The sequence below is a fragment of the Eschrichtius robustus genome, chromosome 9 (genome assembly GCF_028021215.1).
Source record: "Eschrichtius robustus isolate mEscRob2 chromosome 9, mEscRob2.pri, whole genome shotgun sequence".
In the NCBI taxonomy this organism is placed as follows: domain Eukaryota; kingdom Metazoa; phylum Chordata; class Mammalia; order Artiodactyla; family Eschrichtiidae; genus Eschrichtius; species Eschrichtius robustus.
In genome coordinates, this window is record NC_090832.1 from 7787810 (window position 1) to 7806850 (window position 19041).

Consider the following 19041-nt stretch of genomic DNA (forward strand, 5'->3'; position numbering starts at 1 on the left):
CCCTACCTCATCAGATGCTCCAACGGCCTCCAAGGGGAAGGGCAGGAGAAGGCAGTGGTGAGTGAGCAGTTTCAGGAATCAGACTGCTGTGTGAGCTGTGTGGTCTTAAGTAAGTTAACTAACCTCTCTGTGCCTCAATTCCTTCAGCTGTGAATCTGGGTTGTCTTGAGAATTCATGGAGGTCATGGACAAAAAGTGCTCAGTATAGCTCCGGGCACATAGTGGGCACTCGGTGAAGATGAGATTTTACTGCTGTCATTGTTGTCTTTCCAAGGGCAAGGATCCAGAGCACAAGAGGGTGGAGAAGTCGGCCAAGTCTTTCCAACTCCACAGTGGTCCTCCCTCCACACATCACACCATCTTTACCAGGCATTGTTCCCTTACTCTTTTTACCTCATATCCCGCTGCACGGCCCCTTCATCCATATTCGAGGAAAGAATAGCCACGTTACAGAAAATGGCACACAGACCGATGGGGACCAGCACAGTCACTCCCACTCAGGGGAAAGTTTAGAGAGTCCCATGTGTCACTTTTGGTCAAACTACATAATTTTGGAACATTGGATGATTCTATTGGTACAGTTGTTCCTCCCTATCCTTTGGGGCTTGGTTCCAGGAGCCCCCAGGATACCAGAATCCAAGGATGCTCAAGACCCTTGTATAAATTGGCGTAGTATTTGCATAGAACTTATGCATATCCTCCCGTATACTTGAAATCGCTAAATAACTTATTATACCTAGTATAATGTAAATGCTATGTAAATAGTTGCTAGCATGCAGCAAATTCAAGTTTTGCTTTTGGGGACTTTCTGGAATTTTTTTCAGATATTTTTGATCTGCAGTTGGTTGAATCCCCAGATGCAGAACCTGCAGATATGGAGGGTCGACTGTATTTACACTGTGAGAAGAGATTTAGGTGGATAAGAAATTATTTCCTTATAGACATGCCAATTGCCCATCAGCTCCAAAACTGAGATCACAGCTGATGTTTCTCATTACTATACCCCCTGGTTTTATAAAGCTGCACCCAGAGAAGCATGGGATGCTTTTGTTTCTAGTCCTAAATTATTCCTGGTTGAACCAAAGGGTCAAGAATACAAGAAGAGGACTTCCCTGGTGGTCCAGTGGTTAAGAATCCAGCTTCCAATGCAGAGGATGCAGGTTCGATCCCTGATCAGGGAAATGAGATCCTACATGCTGCGGGGCAACTAAGCCCACGCGCCACAGCTACTGAGCCCACTCATCCTGCATGCTGTAACAAAGATCTTGTGTGCCGCAACTAAGACCCGATGCAGCCAAATAAATAAATATTTTTAAAAATGTAAATTAAAAAAAAAAAAGAATACAAAAAGGAAGGCACTGGCAGCAACTCAGTGAGTTAAGATGAGCCCGGTGGGGTCCTCCATGCTGGTTAGCTTAGCCGGTTAAATGGGAACGGTCACCTTTAACCCATAAAGAGACTGATCCAAGAGAAAGGAATGAGAACCCTGATTTTTCTGTCCAAAAAGACCCCCAAAAAACAAACAAAAAACTAGCAACAGTTAATAAACGTGCAGGGCTGCCATCTTTTGGCAGGACCCATGAATTGCATGCACACATTAAAATACAAGCAGCAATTTGTAGTCGTCAGGCATAAGCCCTTTATACATATTATCTCATCAATTCTTCCAACAGGCCTGTGAGTATCATTACATCCACTGGCTGATGAGGAAACTGAGTCACAGAGATCACGAAGCTTCCTGACAGTCACACAGCCAGGAAGTGACGGGCACCCCTCCCGAGATGCTGTGATGAATGGAGAGGATGGGGGAGGGGCGGGGGGAGGGGAGGGGACAGTAGGAGAAGGAGTCCAGGGGCCAGATCGCATGAGCCCTTGTAGGAAGGAATCTGGTTTTCTTCTCGGTGGATTAGGAAGCCAGTGAGGACGTGGACGAGGGGGTGACCCGGTCCGTGACCTTTGCCTGCTTTGTGAGCAGTTCCTGAGGGGGACAGGAGTGGGAGCAGACCACCAGCGAGAAGCCTACTGCAACAACACAGGCGAGAGATTGCGACACTCAAACAGGGACCTAAGAGTGCAGGTGACGAGAAATGGCAGAGTCTCAGTATATTTTCGAGACAGAGCAGAATCTGCCCAAGGATTGCGTGGAGGGGTGTAAGACAGCAGAGGGGACAAAACCGCCACCTTGACAGGAGTGCTTAGGGGATGGGAGTGGACCGTGGAGTAATACAGGAGGGGAGCAAGCCTTCCTATCTGCAGCGTCCCGGGCCTCCACACCGAAGAGACGCTGTTGAGTCGGATACTGAGCGTCATGAGAAATGCACCAGGCACCTGAGGTGTTCGCAGAGGCCCATCACGTAGCGGGGCACAGGACTCCTGGGCCAGCCCGGAGACGCAGTGACCGGGGCTGCCAGGACAGGGTGAGGTTAGCCTGGCGTCTGAAGAACTTGGGATGGCTTCTGTGGAACGGTGGTCATTCATTCAACCTTCAGCAAATATTTACCGAGGGTGCCAGGGGCTGCCCTCTTGGTTGGAACCCTTATTTCACGGAAGGGCAAACAAGTGCAGGGCAGCAGAGCAGCTCCAGTGGAAGGGGAGCCCAGGGTCCAGCTACTCAGCCCAGGTATTCGGGGAGTAACTGCATAACTTCCCTCGTGCTGAGAAGAAAGCCCTGATGTCGGGAGCTGACCCGGCACCCCTTGAGGAAAGAGGGTGGAGACCCCGTCTCCAGGTAGCTATCTGGGAGGCGGATGCAGCCCTGGGGGTGTGCCGGGGGTACGTGGATGAATCTGGATGTGGATGAGAGTTTCCTAATCGAGGGGTGAAAAAAAGCACTGATGCTCTCATCGGGGTCTATAAAGGTCTTAGGTGCGAGGAAGGGCTCTTCCTCCTTGAAAGCATCAGGAGCCACTGACATCTCATCCACCTTCTGACGCTATGTCAAGACTTGGCTACTCCCCAAAGACGAGACGTGTGGGATTTGAGGCAACCTTGAGAACCCTCCGTCCAGCTTACTATTGACCTCTCCTATGTAAGAATTTCTTCTTCCTAAAATGAGGCCCTTCCTCTACTATGCAATCCTCAAGGGAGAAATCAGGTGTCTTTTTAAGGGCTCTTTGACCACTGGAAAACCATCTGGAAATTCCTTTTCATGCCTCTCTTTTTCCACCTGAGTTGTTCCACTCTCTTTAACTTGTACCCGGGTATGCAGGTAAGCCCACCAGTTCCATCCGGGGACAGGCATCGGAAAGGCCCCTTACCACAGGTACATCAGGATGAAGGTGTGCTTCCTCAGGTGCGGCGTGCGGAACAGGCCTGCAAACGAGGGGCTCAGCTTTTCAGTGACATCCTCTTCGAGAGACAGCATCTAGGAAGGAGTCAGGGCGTCAGCTGCATCCAAGCTGCTGTGAGCAGGAAACGCCATCAGAGCCCCCTTTCCCAGCCCCCGCCCCAAGGTCGGTCCTCACATGGCTGCCCGCCACACCCATCACCCCAGATGTCACCAGTGCCCTCTTGCCTCCCAAGGCAGCCCCACAGACATGCTCCAAGTCATAAACGCAACCCAAAGTTCAGTGACAGGAGAAACCCTTTGCTAGCTCGTCACCTTTAGATCAGGAGGAGGCAATTTCCCATTCTTTTGGGCTATGTGGTCCATTATCTTCACTGCTTGAGTGTTTCTCTTTTGCGATAACAGCCATCGGGGCGACTCGGGCACAAACCTGTGGACACAGAGCACCACCACTTCTCATTTTCTCCAGAGCTCATCTGACGCTAAGCCCCGATCAGAGCCACGCTGCTGCTCGGAGCAGCCTGCCCTCCTCACGCTGGGACTGTAATTCCTCAAGCGTCTGGTGGGTGAGGATCTGGGGCCACTGCGTGCTGGCCCAGGGAGCCCACACAGGAGCTCTGTGAGTCACTCGTGCTCTTAGTGCCACCTGCTAAGATTTACGGACCAGAAGAGAACCATCGCTTCCTATGTAGCCTTCATCCGGTGGGGCGGGGGTCCCATTCTCTCCTGGAAGCCAGCAGCCCTTCTCCCCACCCCAGGAAATCTCTCACACATAATAGAGGCTCCACACGCCCCACCCCCTGCGATACACCACGTGTCTCCTTGTAAGACAGGGGCTGTCGAACATGTCTCAAAATATTTCCAAAACAGAATAAACTACAGTCACTTTTTCTTAGCATCAGATACACCATGGTGTCTATTTCAAATGGGACAGGAATGTTATAAAATCAAAGATTGGGAATCTCTGGTCATCTGAAAACACACAGGTAGAGTCTCACCCAAGCCGGCCATCGGGACTCAGCCAGGGGGTCCCGTCGCTGGAGGGCCCCTTGTTTCACGCTGACAAGGAGGGAGCAGGCCCTTCCTGAACGGGAGTGTACTTAGAGCCGCAGTTTTGAGAAACTGGGTGGACTCGATGCCTCCCACGGATAAAATCTGCCCGCAGCAACACGGTGACAAAAGCTGCATGGACGCGATCGCTCTCTCCACACACCTCCCCGCTACCACGCGCCCCCGCTTCCCTCTCCCACGATAAAAACTCATCTGTCTAGCTGCTTCTCCCTTCACCCCGCCAAGGGCTGACAGCTAATAAGATTAACAGCTCACTTGAACGGGTTTTGTTCATAACGGTTTAATGTGCGCACTCCCCAAAGATCCTTTCATCCATTCACTCACTCGACAAACAGCAGGTGCCTACTTTGTGACTCGGTGCACTTCTGTCTACTCGTAGCATCCCAGCCTCTGTCTTGGGGACGCGAAGTGAAAGAAGCTCTGTTTGAGGGCAGCGCCCCCGGGGAATGAGGGCTACCCTGGGACAGAACTCCCCAAATGGCACAGATGGCTGTAAGCCCCAGGCCTGCGGGTAGGGCCGCCGGGAAGACGGGGTCCCCGCGAGGACACAGTACCAGTAGCACAGCAGGAGGAGGAAGGTGGGCAGAGAGACGGCCAGCTGGAGCCAGCGCCAGTGAGGGACCGCGTAGGCCAGCCCGGAGAGCAGCACGAGCCCCACCGTGAACGCCACCTGGTAGAGGATCGCCACCGTCCTTCTGTAGCCCAAGCCCACGAACTCTGTGACTGAAACAGGACAAATGTCACTGGAGGGCTCCACCTAGGAGAGAAGCCAGGGCGGCGCGCCCCCAGCCTCCTCCGTGCCCTTCCCCCTCCTCCCCACGAGGCCCCCGGTCCTTTCGTCCCGGCTCTCCTCCAGCCGCCCCTTTTCTAAACCCCCCATCTGCCGTCTGGAGTTCTCCTTTTCACGCGGCAGGATTCAGTCTGCCGGGCTCTCTTCCCCGAGCTTTCCTCCCATCGGCTCCAGGCCGAGCTGGACTATCTTCCACGACCCCCCGGGGTGCTCGTTAATTTCACGACCATCTTTGGGTGCCCGCCAGGGACCTGGCCCTGTTGTGGGTGTTTGGATGTATCGTGAGCTCAGTCGGCAGAGTCCTGCCCTCCTAACCCCGCATTCTCGTGAGAGATGGTGGACGACACACACAAGGGAGTAAATCACAGCCGGGGCATAACGCGATGCGCGCTGTGCGGAGAGAAAAGGTAAATGGCCCGAGAGGATTCAGGAGAGTCCAGGGTGGAGGGGTGGCAGATTTTCAGAGAGCAGTGGGGTGGAGCTCGTGCCTGAAATTTGAGCCAAGACCTGCAAGAGGTGAGGGAGTTAGCCGAACACAGAAGGGCGAAGCGAGTTCCAGGCAGAGGAAACAGCAGCGCGGTGGCCCTGTGGACGAGGACCCCGTCAGTGGGGCAATGCGCCCTCCTGGGGGGCCTCACAGGCTTGCCGAGAACATTGGCTTCCACTGCGGGAAACGCAGAGCCGCTGCGGCACAGAGGGTGACGCGATCCCGCGTCTATTAAAGGCTCACTGTGCTGTTCCCTGTAGGGGCCACAGGGAGCCCGCCGTGGAGGCGAGCTGAGGCTGGTGTCTGGGAGCCGTGGAAGCAGCAGAGGAGTGAGATGGCTGGGGTTCCGGAGGTATTCTGAAAGTAAAGGGGGCAGCAGGGCTGGGGAGGGGGGCACAGGGGGAACAGGCTGGGGGATGGGCGAGGACAGTCTCCTGGGTCCTGCCACGTGGAGGGGTCAGGGAGCAGAGGAGGAGCCAATCGGACTGCGCAGGAGCCGCGTGCGCAGGACCAGGGAGCGTGTGACCGGCAAGCAAGTGGGGACAGCCGCGGGAGGAACGAAGCCAGGGGTAGCTCTCACGCCACCACAGATAAATAGGTTTCCCGGTGGGTCTCCCTTCCTCTCTAGCGTTTGAACTCCTTGAGGGCGGACGGGGGCCTTATCTCTCTTGGCACCCCATCTCGCCCCCTGCCTGCCAAATGGCAGCAGGTGCGCGCGCTGCAGGGAGGAGTATGGGGCGGGCATCCCTCTAGGCTACACCTGGGGCACTTCATCTACCTCGCAGCATTGTCATTCCCATGCCGAGGACCCTGAGGCACAGAGAGGTGATGGGACGTGTCCGTAAGACCACACAGCCTGTCAGTGTTGGGTGTAGATTTGACCTCAAAATTAATCCTCTTCACCATGTGCCAAGTAGTGCACGTTCGGCATATAGACGGCTGGGCTCTCACTAAATATGTGCTGAACTCACTAAACTTAACCAGCGTGTTCATGGTTTCTCAAGGGAGGAATATGATTTTTCTTGGCTCTAGTGAACTATTTCTCAGGATGCCAAGCCATAGGAAGTCGTTTCCAGAGACGGCAAGACATGGCAGAAATGTGGATTATCCTCACTGCCGTCTGATGTGCCCAAAAACCGGCTGAGGGACGCACAGATGGCTCTTATGTTACCTTCTTCTAAGGAAGTATTTTGCAGTTTCTGTTCTTACCCTTCATAGAAAATTTGAAAAAAAATAGTATGTAGAATTACATTGCTTTACCCTTCATTTTTTAAAATCATTATGTTTATCTCTTCTTTTATTTCCTCCATGTCTTCTCTCCTAACTGTTTAGTGTCCTTCAAACCAGTTGAGTTTGTTGTATTTACTTTGAAAGATGCTGGTTCTTTCATATTTAAAATGTTAAAATACTCTCTCACCTGTCTCCCCTTCCTGCACACCCCCTATCGCTGTAACCACATCACATGTGATCTTCTTTTCCCAAACGGATTAGTTGATACGGAAACACTGATTTATTTAAGTGTCTCTCAAACAAAAAGAAAGAGAGAGAGTGAGCAAGAGAGAGAGAGAAGAAGGCCATCCTGACAGCATGCCCAGCCCTAGTCACGCAGACAACGAATACAGCTAGAATGACCACACTTTCTCCAGACCCTGCAAACATCCTCTTCCCCAAAAAACCCACCTCCACATTCGGCTTCATCCCATTCTACCCCACTACCTGACTTCCGTGGCTTCTTAAAGTGTGTGGAAACCTCAGGCCAGCGGATGCTTACTCAAGGTGTAGCCAGCCGTCCAGCTGCCCTTGCTGACCAGCCCCTGCCCCAGGCGGAAGAGCAGCAGGGACGTGTAGTCTGGAGCAACCGCCGTCAGGACGCCCAGGATGGCGCTGATGAGGGTGGTGGCCAAGAGGCATACTTTACGGCCAAACCTTCAGAGGCAAGGAGACAGCGAGGGGAGCTGAGTATTGAGTATTCACAGGGATGATGGGACAGCAAGTGTCTCTAGTGGGAGACAAGACAATTTTTCTGAGGGACCATGCAGTCCGTTGATCACTGCCCCTCCTCAAAGCCTGACCTGGTCCTTCCTCAGTGAACAGTGACCAGCGGCTCTTGCGAGCTTAATTAAGCCACTCTGAAGAGGAATCCTGAGCGCTCTCAGCAATGTGGCATCTCAGCCAAGGATGGGTGGCCTCCCTCAGTGACTCTCCTAGTTCTCAGACTCATCTCCTCTCGTTACCTTTGTATTTAACAGACTGTATTACTATTAACAGGGTGCACCAGAAACCAGGCTTTTCCCCCCACATAGTTAGTCTTATCGATGGTCATACAAGTTTTTCCGGGAAAAACTTCAGTTCTAATAGTATAAATATTTTTTAATAAATTTATTTATTTTATTTTATTTATTTTTGGCTATGTTGGGTCTTCGTTGTTGCGTGTGGGCTTTCTCTAGGTGCAGTGAGTGAGGGCTACTCTTCGTTGTGGTGCGTGGGCCTCGCATTGCGGTGGCTTCTCTTGTTGTGGAGCATGGGCTCTAGAGCACAGGCTCAGTAGTTGTGGCACACAGGCTTAGTTGCTCCGTGGCATGTGGGATCTTCCCAGACCAGGGCTCAAACCCATGTCCCCTGTATTGGCAGGCAGATTCTTAATCACTGCACCACCAGGGAAGCCCCTAATAGTATAACTATTGAAAAATGTTTTTCCCTTCCTTTTTCATGAATAAAATGGGCAAATTATTTGCTAAAACTTCATCCCATAATTGTGCTTTATTGATTTGATCTTTTAAATCTTATCCCACATTCTCTGGCAGTAAGGCAAAGAAGGAAGGGACCAACTTCTTATGTGGTTACATTGAACTGGCCCACACCCAGGATCTCTGCCCTGTGGCCCAGCAAGCCCTCTGCCTTTCTCTGTCATCCTCCTTCCTGGTTTCCAGCATGTCTACTTCATTTATCTACTCCATGTCTTCTTGCCTCAAACTTCTATATACAGACACTTCTTGTCTGAAGCCCACATCTTCTTACCCAAGAATGTTCAGACATAATAGTACCAGCATCCATTTTCTCCTGTGTCTCCTCCCAAAGGCAGCCTCACCCACTGCCCTTGGGTCCAGCCCTTGACTGAGCCCCTTCGGTTCCTTGCTCTCTCCATGATATTGTTCTCATCTTCCTGGACCCTTCACCTCTCCACTTCCCCATTTCCTTCACAGCTATCTTGTTTTAAAGAGTCATCTACGCAATGATCTGAAACCTATGGGATGCAGCAAAAACAGTTCTAAGAGGGAAGTTTATAGTGATACAAGCCTACCTCAGGAAACAAGAAAAACCTCAAATAAACAACCTAATCTTACACCTAAAGGAACTAGAAAAAGAAGAACAGATAAAACTCAAAGTTAGTAGAAGGAAAGAAATTATAAAGATCAGAGCAGATATACGTGTAATAGAGCTAAAAAAAAAATAGAAAAAGTCAATGAAACTAAGAGCAGGTTCTTTGAAAAGATAAACAAAATTGATAAATCTTTAGCCAGACTCATCAAGAAAAAGAGACAGAGGGCTCAAATTAATAAAATCAGAAATGAAAAAGGAGAAGTTACAACTGACACCACAGAAATACAAAGGATCATAAGAGATTACTACGAATCATTATACACCAATAAAATGAACAACCTAGAAGAAATGGATAAACTTCTAGAAATATACAATCTCTCAAGACTGAATCAGGAAGAAGTAGAAAATATGAACAGACCAATTACCAGTAATGAAATGGACTCAGTAATTTTTAAAAAAATTTCCCAACATACAAAAACCCAGGACCAGACAGCTTCACAGGTGAATTCTACCAAACATTTAAAGAAGAGTTAACACCTATCCTGTTCAAACTATTCCAGAAAATTGAAGAGGAAGGAATGCTTCCAAGCTCATTCTAAGAGGCCAGCATCACCCTGATACTGAAATCATAAAAAGACACCACAAAAAGAGAAAATTACAGACCAATATCACTGATGAACATAGATGCAAAAGTTTTCAACAAAATATTAGTAAACCAAATACAGCAATACATTTTAAAAAATCATACACCATGATCAAGCAGGATTTATCTCAGGGATACAAGGATGGTTCCATATCTGCAAATCAATCAATGTGATATACCACATTAACAAATTGAAGAATAAAAACCATATGATGATCTCAATAGAGACAGAAAAGGCTTTTGACAAAATTCAACCTCCATTTATAATGGAGAACTCTCCAGAAAGTAGGCATAGAGGGAACATACCTCAACATAATAAAGGCCATATATGACAAACACACAGCCAACATCATACTCAGTGGTGAAAAGCTGAAAGAAATTCCTCTAAGATCAGGAACAAGACAAGGATATCTACTCTCACCATTTTTACTCAACATGATATTGGAAGTCCTAGCCACAGCAATCAGACAAAGAAAGAAAGAAAGAGAGAAAGAGAGAAAGAGAGAGAGAGAAAGAAAGAAAGAAAGAGAAAGAAAGAAAGGAAGGAAGAAAGAAAGAATGAAAGAAAGAAAGAAAGAAAGGAAAGAAAGGAAGGAAGGAAGGAAGAAAGGAAGGAAGGAGGAAAGGAGGAAAGGAAGGAAGGAAGGAAGAAAGAAAGAAAGGGAAAAGAAAGAAGGAAGAAAGGAATCCAACAGAAGAAGTAAAACAGTCACTGCAGAAGACACACTATATGTAGAAAATCCTAAAGATGTCACCCAAAAAACTATTAGAACTAATCAATGAATTCAGCAGTTACAGGCTACAAAATTAATATACAGAAATCTGTTGCATTTTTATACAGTAATGACAAACTATCAGAAAGAGAAATTAAGGAAACAATCCCATTTACAATTGCATCAAAAAGAATAAAATACCTAGGAATAAATCTAACCAAGGAAGTAAAAGATGTGTACTCAGAAAACTATAAGACATTGATGAAAAAACTGAAGACAATACAAAAAAATGGAAAGATATACTGTGCTCATGGATTGGAAGAATTAATATTGTTAAAATGACCATACTTCATTCAAGGCAATCTACAGATTCAATACAATGTATTGAATTCAATACAATACAATACCATAGAATACCAATGACATTTTTCACATAAGTAGAACAAATAATTCTAAAATTTGTACGGAAACACAAAAGACTCCAAATAGCCAAAACAATCTTGAGAAAGAAGAACGAAGCTGGAGGTATCAGGCGCCCTGATTTCAAAATATACTACAAAGCCACTGTAATCAAAACAGTATGGTACTGGCACAAAAACAGGCATATAGATCAATGGAACAGGATAGAGAGCCCAGAAATAAGCCCACACTTATATGTCAATTAACCTATGAAAAAGGGGGCAAGAATATACAATAAGAAAAAGACAGCCTCCTCAATAAATGATGGTGGGAAAACTGGACAGCTACATGCAAAAGAGTCAAACTAGACTACTTTCTCACACTATATACAAAAGTAAACTCAAAATGAATTAAAGACTTAAATGTAAGACCTGAAACTACAAAACTCCTGGAAGAAAACATAGGCAGTATGCTCTTTGACATCAGTCTTAGCAATAGTTTTTGGATATGTCTCCTCAGGCAAGGAAAACAAAAGCAAAAACAAACAAATGGTACTCCATCAAACTAAAAAGCTTTTGCACAGCAAAAAAAACTATCAACAAAATGAAAAGGCTGTCTACAGAATGGAAGAAGATATTTGCAAACCATATATCCGATAAGAGGTTAATATCCAAAATATATAAAGAGCTCATACAACTCAATATCAAAAAAACAAACAACCAGATTTTAAAATGGTCAGAGGATCTGAACAGACATTCTTCCAATGAGGACATACAGATGGCCAACAAACACATGAAAAGATGCTCAACATCAGTAATCATCAGGGAAATGCAAATCAAAACTAAAAGATATCACCTCACACCTGTCAGAATGGCTATTATCAAAAAGACAATAAATAACAAGTGTTGACAAGGATGTGGAGAAAAGGGAACCTTAGTACACTGTTGGTGGGAATGTAAATTGATGCAGCCACTATGGAAAACAGTGTGGAGTTTCTTCCAAAAATTTAAAATGGAACTACCATACAATTCAGCAGTTCCACATCTGGGTATTTTTCCAAAGAAAATAAAAACACTAATTCAAAAAGGTATCTGCACCCCTATGTTTATTGCAGCATTATTTACAATAGCCAATATATGGAAGCAACCTAAATGTCCATCAATCGATGAATGAATAAAGATTTGGGGTGTGTGTGTGTGTGTGTGTGTGTGTGTGTGTGTGTGTGTATAATAATGCAATATTACTCAGCCATAGAAAAGAATAAATTTGTGACAACATAGATGGACGTAGAGGGTATTATGTTAAGTGAAAGTAGTCAGACAGAGAAAGACAAATACCATGTGATCTCACTCATGTGTGGAATTTAAGAAACAAAACAAATATATATTTTTTAAACTCATACATGAAAATTATCTACTCCTGAAAATAAATAAATAGATAAATAAATGCTAAAAATATTCTAATCTACTGTGACTGAAAAATTCACTCCAACTTCTTCCCACAGTAAAAGATGAAATTAACATGCTTTAAGGAAATACGGGGGGGTGTGTGGGGAAGAGTCGTCCACACACAGAAATCCACTCTCTCATCTCTCACTTACCTTCAACCTTCCACTGACACTGCCATTGCCCACCAACTTCTACATGTGGCTCTTCTCTCCATATGCCCTCTCCTAGCTTATCTCAGACATGGTTTATGGCTTTAAATACCAATTGCCAGTGACAAATTCCAAATATTTAACTCTAGCCCAAACCTCATAATCCAGCTGCCTACTTGGCATCTCTTCTCTGTCTCACAGGCTACTCTGAACACATCTCCAATCTCAACACTTCCAAGACAGAACTCTTGCTTGCTCCCACCCGCTTCACCCCAAAGGGCAGCAACCAAGGCTGTTCCTAACCCATTCTGTCCCGTCTCAAAAAATGGCTCTGCCCGCCTCCACCCATCTGCTAGAAGCATAAACAGTGGCTTTGTCCCCCTTCCTCTCAGCCCCACACACCAGCTATACACTCTGCATGCAGTTTCAACCTCTGAAATCCATCCTAAATCCCCACCTGCCTCCGTCCTGCTGCCCCACAAAGTCCAAAGCACTCGCTGCCATGTCTTGTCTCCCTCAACTTCTGCAAAGATTCCCACTGGCCACATTCTCCCGCCATTGGCCCCTAAAGCCCGTTCTCTCCATGGTGTTGATGCTGTTTAGTTGGATCGGCCTTTACGTACCTGTCTGCAATGTAGCCGATGCCCAGGGAGCCCAGGAAGAAGCCCACATTCACACAGGACTGAAAGAGGTCCACCTTCCAAGAGTCATCGCACACCAGGTTAAACTGCGGGTCACACCGCGGTCGGAGGGGCCGAAAACACAAGACCGTTTGTAAGTCAAACTACACCTTCTATCCTCCCTCCGGACAACGTAAACGCACAACACAAAATGTGGGATCCCCCAGGTGCTTCACATCTTTTTCTCTTTACCACATTTTCATAAGACAAATTCAAGGTTTCTGGTGAATCTCAGTCAATGTCATTACATGCCTAATATCCTTACCTTGGCTTTACCCTCAACATACACTAAAGAGGCTGTTGTCAAGTGCCACTGACAGTTATCAAACGACAGCACGGCCAAAAGGGAAGCTTTCTAAAGGAAATGCAGCAAAGTAATTATCCAAAGACAGAAATGTGGTAAAATAAATGGTTTCCAGAATTGGTCAAGGCCCTTAATTAAGTACATATTAATTATATGTTTAATTATGTAAATTCTACCAGTAATTATGTAAATTGGTCATGACTGATGGAGCTGTGAGTGTCAACACGAGAATTGCTGAGCAAAGACACAGAGGCCCGGCGGCGGGAGCTTCTTGGGAGCAGCCAGTGTGCTGCACAGTGTGCAGGGGGTAGGGGGCGCCCCAGGGACGCGAGAGGGGCTGGGGGGCGGCAGCCGGGGCCCTCGCCTCCCCATTCCTGGCACAGCACCAGCTGGGTGGTGTCCAGGGACACTTTGGATTCATGGTTCCGCCCCACCAGGCGACACTGTGGGGTGTGACGCAGGGAGGTCACTTAGCAACTTTGGGCCTCAGTCTCCCAGTCTGAGAGGCGTGTGGTGCCCGTCCTGTCACCGTCACAGAGCTAGTGCAGGCACTGCAGGGACAAATCATGTGCAACTGGTTTGGTAGGTAATAAACCATTTGACTTTTTCAGTGGAGGCTTTGTTACCCACCACCTTTAAAAATCTAAAGTTGCCCACACGAGCCATGCCCTTTTCCCGGTCCCGGGGATCCATCATGAGCACTGTTAAAAATAAAATATAGGTAAAACTCCTTGCTACCACTGGCCTTTCAGAAACTAATACTGAGCTCGCGCTACCATCTGTCTCATGCCCAGAGCCCACTGTCTGCTCGCAAGAGTAGCTCAGATCTGAGAGACAGGATGAGATACCAGTCACTCCCATTCTCTGCCGGTCCAGGTGTTTATTCCCTTTAAAATTCAGCTGAAAACACACCCTCGCCAGGAAGCTTCTCCTGCAGATCTTTGGCTTTCCTGCTGCCTGGTCCCTGTCAGCAGAACGCGGGGGAGGCCACTCCTGGGTGTTATCCAGCTGACCCAGGTCTGCACCTGCAGCCGCCTCTTTGCAGCCTCCGCCCACGTCGCCCAAGACGACTTTCTGTGCATGCTAGATTTCACCAAAGCCGCAGGGCACCGGTTTTTTTGCCCTGGGTTTGTTCTACTCTTTGCAGTCAGCATCTTTGTAAGATGTCCCTGCCACCCTTCCTGAAATGCCCTGGGTGCCATCCTTCCCCGGGGGCGTGCAGAAGCCAGAGTGTTCGCGGAGCTCAAGGAAGGGGCACCCGGCCTTCCCTGCTAACCCCCCCTTCCCTGAGAACTCTGCCCCCAGCTGCGCTGAGGGTCTCGGTCCGGAGGCACCTGCAAGGCTTGTACGCCTGCCTGCCCCTGTGCTCCCAAACCCTGCCACTGCCCCCAGACACTTTTGTGCCACCAGGAAGACAAGCCTGGCCCCTGGGGAAAGCCTGGGGCTGCACAGGGGGAGTGCAGGATGGGGTGACCTAGGCCGGGTCACCGTCCCTGCTGGAATTTCACTGGGACCAGGCCGTGTGGTGGGAACACAACCTATAGAGCAACATAGTGTTCACCAAGCTCGCCCGAGCACAGAATCACCCAGCGTCCTCGTTAGAATACAGGTTCCCATGGATCCTGTCTCAGCAGATACGGATCGGAATCCAGGTGATCCCTGGAATCAGGCGAGATTGGAAACGGCACATTCCTGCCCCAGATGGACCCTGACCTCCGCCCCCAGGACGAGGTGGGGAGCGGAGCCGGGTATTCAAACAGGTCACCTCATCGTCCTCCCTTAAGCCAGTTCCAATGTCCAAGGCAAGGCCAAGTTAAAGATTATTTCTGCAGAAATGAATAACAAAGGTGAATTACCCCCAAATTAAGCTTCAGCTTTGGATGCGGAGAGGAGGCAAAAGGGGTTTCGAGGCAGTGGGAAGGGAGAGTTAGAGGGAAGCCCGCTCCTTCCAGGAGAAATTGTTCTCACGCTCCTGACCTCAAGGCCCCTGCTCTCATGACCCTTCATCACCTCCAGCCGGGTCCCACCACCCCGCACACTCAGCGGGTCCCCAGATGAGCTCTACCCTACAGCCCCTCACCTCACCCTCCCAGGCCTCCCCAACGCTGGATCGTAGGGCAACTGGAAGCCCACAGTTGGCCAATCGGTTCTGTGTCCCCTCCTCTCCAAGTCCACTGCCCCGCTCAGGCCACCACCTGGCCAGGCTCCCACACCTGCCCAAACTGCTACTGCCCTGTGTTCCAGCCTCAGTTTTCAGGAGCTTGGTTCCCCTTCCTCCCCAGCAGAACCCTCTGGCAAATTGGCCCCATCCTTCTCCCCAGCCCCTGCCGGGCCTGTGTCTCAAATCGGTTCTTCTTTTCATTCCTGTGACAACCACGTTGGTTGACAGTCCCGCCGGGACTCATGTCTCGGCCTCCTCAAGCTCTCCCCGCCTGAGGAAGCCCCCGGCCCCACGCCCACCAGCGCCTGGACCATCCCCAAGGTCCAGCGAGGATGGTCTTCCCCCTCTGCCTGACCAGCAAGCTCCCTTGTTTGGCACAAAGGCAGGGTGGCCAGATTTAGAGGAAAAAAAAAAAAATACATGGTGCCCTGTTGAATTGGAATTTCAGATAAACAACTCTTTTTTTAGTATAAGTATGCCCCCTGCAGTATTTGCATTCCCAGCCTCCGCTGTATTCCCAGGTATTGCACAACATTTGTTCAAATGTTGTGCAATACCTGGGACTTAATTAGCCTAAAAAAGTGTTCGTTGTTTACCTGAAATTCAAATCAATTTAACAGCTCGTTGCTGTCCGGATGTAGCACCGGCTCCCTCTCCCCTGAGCTTTGGCTCACGCTTCCCCGCCCACTCTGTTCCCTCTCCTTGCTGCTCAAAATACCACCCGAGGCTCCATTCAAATGCCACTTCCTACTGTGCTACTGTATAGCACAGGGAACTATACTCAATATTTTGTAATAACCTTAAAGGAAAAAGAATCTGAAAAAAAAATAGATATGTAGGTATGTATACCTGAATCACTTTGCTGTACACCTGAAACTAACACAACATTGTACATTAACTATACTTCAATTTTTTAAAAAATGCCACCTCCTTCTGGAAGACCCCCGTGATCAGCTCAGTAGCTAAGATCCCCCTCCTTAGAGCCCAATGGCCCCTCTGCATCTCCCACACATGGTCTGGGACGCCGGTCTTATTCTCACCACTGCCATCTGTCCCTCACTCCCTGGAGACTGCAAACTCCTTAAACCTCAGAGGTTTCTTCTCTGTCTCCCTCCTGGCATCACACCCAGTGCCCGAACAGAGGAAAAGCTCAGAATACGTTTACTGAATGAACAGATGGAGGAGTGAGTGGATGAATTCTTCCATCTGATCCTTTCCAAGCAGAGTATACTGCAGCCACAGAGAACAACACTTCCCCGTCCTGGTCTATTTCTAGATTCCCAGCGAGAATAGTGGACAGTTCAGTATCCCTGGGAGATGAGTCTTCCAATTGGACATCTGTCGTTGGAGGATGCCTTGGAGGTCAGATGTTCATGCAATAGCACCCGCCCTGCTCCCCCCTTGGGGGAAACTCCCTGCTCTGGCCCCCGCCCTCCTCGAGACAGTGAGCTGGCGAGGCCAGAGGAGCGGACACGGCGCTTTTCTCCGGCAAGAGCCCAGATGTGTTGATGCTGAGACTACTCACTTCCCTTGTTTCAGGTGAGTAGCACCCTCACCGAAACCGAGCTCTGCCGACAGACAGACTCTGCATAGTTCGGGTCTGCGGCTTCACCACGTGACCTTGAGGCCAGTTTCCAAGTGCCCGCGCTTGTCACGGTACAACACTTTCCAAAGGGTCCGTGAAGGAAAAACAACCTGGTGCCTTTTAACTAAAATACTCGCAAAGCAAACGCTCAGATAACTCATTAAACTATGCAGGCAAAGCCTTTGCCACCACCCCCCCTCTCCCGTGGGCCGTCAGTGGGGCACCCAGCGTGGCTCGGCTCGTCTGCGCAGCACCTTCACACTGACCCCTGTGAAGGCAGGGCATTATCGTCGCTGGTTTACTGACGAGGAAACCGAGGCTCAGAGAGGTTGAGTAACCTACTCAGTGACGCTCAGCCAACCCGGGGCCTGGCTGCGATTCTGTCTGACTCCAGGGCGGCTTCCACCCGCCTCAGAGGCCAGTGGTTAGCTGTCACGTGTCCATGGCTCCTGAATGCCGGGGTGGGGGGGACGGGGGGGCGCTTCACAATTCTAACAGTGGGGAAGCTAGACCCCAGGTGAATTCTGCAGGCCTGCGGAGGAGCCAGCGGGGCAGAGAGAAGAGGAGCCCCGGTCTCCCCAGAGACCCGCGTCCAAGCAATCCAGCTCAGCCCGGCTCTCGATGGTCTCTCCTCGGTTTCTTCCTCTAACACCCAGAGTCTGTGGAGGATTAAACAAGGGAAGGCTCCCGAGGGCCCAGCCTGCAGCCTGCTGATGCCAGCGTTCGGGGACACAGCCCCGCTCCCTCTTTCCTGACGTGAAGCTGAACCTGGTACTCTTTGTCATGTATTTCCTCCCTGGCCCGAAACCCACAGGCTCGCCCCAGCGCAGCGCCCGCTCGTACCTCGGTCACGATGGAGGAGCCGGGCGTGTCGTACACCCAGCCGTGCCGACAGGGGCCCAGAGGCAGGAGGCTGCTGTTGGCGGCCAGGCCGGCCAGCGGGTCCACGCAGCCGAGGGCGCTCTGGTTCCAGTCGACCTCGTAGCGGCGGCACCGGCGGGGGAAGGCCTGGCCCTCGGGCCCCGGGCCCGGCACCGTGTAGTTGAGCTCCTCGGCCAGGCTCCAGCCGCATCGCCGGCTCAGCTCGGCCACCCCGGGGCTCCTGCAGCGGTGGTCCGGGGTGAAGGCCAAGAAGACGATGCCCACGTAGATGGGGGCGAAGGCGGCAGAGATCAGGCACAGGATCAGGAAGGCTTGCTTCTGGAACCAACCGAACTCCCCGACCTGCTCCAGAACGTCGTCCACGGTGAGCATGACTGAACCAGCACCCTCATAGCTCTGACCAGACCTCTTCAGCCGCAGGGCCCAGGGTCAGTGTCTCATGTGGGTTTCTGTGCAATGCGCTGGTCTGAAATCAACTTGCTGTCTAAGCATAACACCCCTGGAAGCCAACCAACTGGAAATAATCTTTCACCCCGCAGTACGGGTTTCAGGCGAGGGCGGGAGGGTGACTGGCCAAATCATTTGCTGGGCCAGGGAGTGCCCTGAGCTCCACCGCCCACCCCCACCCCCACCCCCCGCCCCCGCCGCAGTCTCTTCCAAAGGGATTACCTACTTTAAAACTCTTTATCATCCAGATAAACCAAAGACAGCATGCTGGCCGCCAGGCACAGCTACAGGACCTACTACTTGTGATTGGCATCTGATGCAGGGGGGAGTGAGGGTCTGGCTGGGGTGATGGGAGAGCCAAGCCCTCTAAACGGACCCGTCTCCCTACCTCCTTGTCCCAACGTAGGATGACCACGTTCTCTGGGACCCACGAGGGACTTCACCCAGCTTCACTACGTCCCCATGCAGGCTCCCGGCTGCTGGTCTGTGAAGCACCCTGAATCCCCGGGAAAGCGGGCCAAGGGGGCCGTCTGGGCACAGACCTCCATGGGCCCCGGCCAGAGATGCTGATAGAAGGCCTCAGAGAGCCACAGGCAGAAAACGTCTCCCCCTCCCCCCACCTCAGCCCGGACATTCAGGCCAGGTCCCTCCGTGTGCACACAGGAGAGACAGATA

The 19041-nt window shown here is 50.0% G+C and overlaps 1 protein-coding gene across 2 annotated transcripts in view; it reads right to left on the reverse strand.

The window, feature by feature from the left end:
* LOC137769396 (solute carrier family 22 member 1) overlaps positions 1 to 18383 on the reverse strand; it is a 32519-nt gene extending 14136 nt beyond the window's left edge. Inside the window, exons 1-6 of one of the 2 annotated variants that reach the window (XM_068551235.1) lie at positions 17881 to 18383; positions 12931 to 13034; positions 7406 to 7560; positions 4912 to 5080; positions 3602 to 3716; positions 3258 to 3364 (exon numbers count right to left, since the gene is read on the reverse strand). In XM_068551235.1, the coding sequence (XP_068407336.1) occupies positions 3258 to 3364; positions 3602 to 3716; positions 4912 to 5080; positions 7406 to 7560; positions 12931 to 13034; positions 17881 to 18291 (1061 nt within the window). In that variant the 5' untranslated portion in view covers positions 18292 to 18383. The remainder of the gene's footprint in view (positions 1 to 3257; positions 3365 to 3601; positions 3717 to 4911; positions 5081 to 7405; positions 7561 to 12930; positions 13035 to 17880) is intronic. The other variant, XM_068551234.1, reaches the window with a different exon arrangement.
* Positions 18384 to 19041: the final 658 nt, after the last annotated feature.